The sequence below is a fragment of the Sinocyclocheilus anshuiensis genome, unplaced genomic scaffold (assembly GCF_001515605.1).
Source record: "Sinocyclocheilus anshuiensis isolate Anshui unplaced genomic scaffold, SAMN03320099.WGS_v1.1 scaffold100, whole genome shotgun sequence".
NCBI lineage: Eukaryota > Metazoa > Chordata > Actinopteri > Cypriniformes > Cyprinidae > Sinocyclocheilus > Sinocyclocheilus anshuiensis.
The window spans coordinates 62,446-64,947 of record NW_015555725.1 but is presented as its reverse complement, the minus strand read 5'-3'; the positions used below and the strand labels follow the sequence as shown (position 1 = coordinate 64,947).

The following is a 2,502-nucleotide window of genomic DNA, read 5'->3' as shown; positions in this document are numbered from 1 at the left end:
ATCTATGTATCTGTATTTTTATCTGTATCTGTGTATATGTATATGTATATGTATATATGTATATATATATATGTATATATATATGTATGCTTGGCTTAATAAAACTTGAGCAGAGCCTAGTCAGAGGGTGTATTATGAGAGGAGCTATGGTAGGACAACTAGTCGTGGATTGGGCACTGGTAGATGCTTTGCTGCATAAGCAGTAGGGTTGGGCCGATAGACGATCCCATCATCCATCGCCGATGGCTGACAGATATCACGATGTTGTGCCAGCATTGTGATTCCCACACCATCTGCGTGAAGCCCAATTTTTGTGACCGCGCAGATGGTCCGCATACAGCAGCTCAGCTCTGTTGAGACAGAGCGAGTCAAGTAGGTGATCCATCACATCCATCGCAATGTTTCACTGTAGACATCATCTAATGCCAATTTGCTAGACATCGCCCAACCCTAAAAGCAGTTTACCCATTAAACATTGCCACACATTGCTTTTGATTTGAACAAATCAGTGTGAAGTAGTGGTCGATCAGTAGCCTATAAGTTTGTTTAATTACCAATAACGATATCTACTGTATGTGTTTATGATATGATAGAATTTAATTAATGCAGGACCTATACATAATAAATGTTTATAATAATTATAATAATAGCAATAACAGTAATAGCAACAACAATAATGATAATAATAATAATAGAAAAATAGTAAATTATCATTTATTATTATTATTAAAACAATAAAATATGTTGCACAAATGACAAGAACAACAATAATATTAGTAATTATACTAATTGAAAAAATACAATATACATTTTATATTTATATATATTATTTTGTTGTCATTTAATTTGTACAAAACAACATTTTATTTTAATAAAAAAATAAATAAAAATGTAATACTTTTTTTTTACTGACCCAATGTTAAATCAATATTTCTGTTAATCTGCCAAGCAGGCATTTATCATTTGTATGATTTGTTCATTTATCAGCCAAATGTATCCTAAATTCCTAATGTTTGACTGATTATTCAGTCTGTCACTAGAGTAACTGCACACATTTGATTTTACTATTCTGGCAGTGATCAGCTGTAAGGTTCAGAAGTTTTCTGAGGTTTGCATGAATCTCTCTGTTGCAAAAATGTTGCAGGGATGAACATGGATGTTGTTCAGACAAAAAAAAAAGGCTGAACAACTGCAGGCTGAAAATGGCTAATTCAGAGCCGGTCTTTTGAGCTTTAGCATTCTAGATGATAATCCTTCTTCTGTTTCTCTCGTACCCTCTCTCAGGTGTCCGTGGTTAACCAAGGCCATCTCCTCTGTTGTGCCTCTATACAATGGCATCGTCTTCCTATTTGTGTTGGCCAACTTCAGCATGGCCACCTTCATGGATCCTGGAGTCTTTCCCAGAGGTATGATCCGGTCATAGTCTAGGTTTCTCAATCCATTCTCTGTTTCAGATGTCTGGAGATCCAACAGTAGGTCCATGATAAGAATGTTCAGAAAATTGCGAGTCGCACACAATATTGATGTGAATGTTGAAATTTCTGTTTCCCAGCGGATGAGGACGAAGACAAAGACGATGATTTCCGAGCTCCGCTTTATAAAAACGTGGAGATAAAGGGAATACAGGTGCGGATGAAGTGGTGTGCCACGTGCCACTTCTACAGACCTCCTCGCTGCTCACACTGCAGCGTGTGTGACAACTGTGTGGAGGTGAGACGCATACAAACACACAGACCAACATTCCTGCGTTATTTAAAATCATCACAATGCCAGTGCTCACACACACACACATACTTTTCTTCTCACTGTAGGAGTTTGACCACCACTGCCCATGGGTGAACAACTGCATTGGCCGGAGGAATTATCGTTACTTCTTCTTGTTTCTGCTGTCTCTAAGTGTTCACATGGTGGGCGTGTTTTCCTTTGGCCTGCTGTTTGTCTTACACCACCTTGAGAGGCTGAGTGCGCTCCACACCACTGTGACGTATCCTTCCATGAGAAGCAATTCCCTGTTGTGAATAACAAATAGCAACTATGATGAAAGCTCATTTAGTTGTATTTAATGAATGTGTGGCTATACACTACTGTTCAGAAGTAAGATTCTTTTTTAAAGAAATGGGTAATTTTATTGAGCAAGCATGCATTAAGTGTAATGACAATAAAGACATTTATGTTACAGATGATTTCTATTTCAAATAAATACTTTTCGATAACGTATCAAAGCAGTAAAAACATCTGACAACAATGAAATCATAAATTTTAGTTCTTCAGAAGGTTCAGCCTAAAAACTAGTTTTTTTTGTTGTTGTTGTTGTTGTTGTTGTTGTTGTTTTTAAGCATAATTTGAGCTGAAGGCAGTGTTTATTATTTTTTTAATTAGCTTTTATTTTTATTTATTTTTAGTTTTCATTTTAATTTTAATTTTACTTAAAGGGGTCATAGGATGCCCATTTTCCACAAGTTGATATGATTCTTTAGGGTCTTAAAGGGGTCATATGATGCT

General features: G+C 36.2%; 1 protein-coding gene across 1 annotated transcript in view; it reads left to right on the top strand.

Annotated features, from left to right (window-relative positions):
- The window catches only part of LOC107672609 (probable palmitoyltransferase ZDHHC8), a 64,386-nt gene that overhangs the window by 51,252 nt on the left and 10,632 nt on the right, over nt 1–2,502 (top strand). Inside the window, exons 2-4 of the mRNA XM_016465872.1 lie at nt 1,285–1,406; nt 1,553–1,710; nt 1,812–1,984. Of these exons, the coding sequence (XP_016321358.1) occupies nt 1,285–1,406; nt 1,553–1,710; nt 1,812–1,984 (453 nt within the window). The remainder of the gene's footprint in view (nt 1–1,284; nt 1,407–1,552; nt 1,711–1,811; nt 1,985–2,502) is intronic.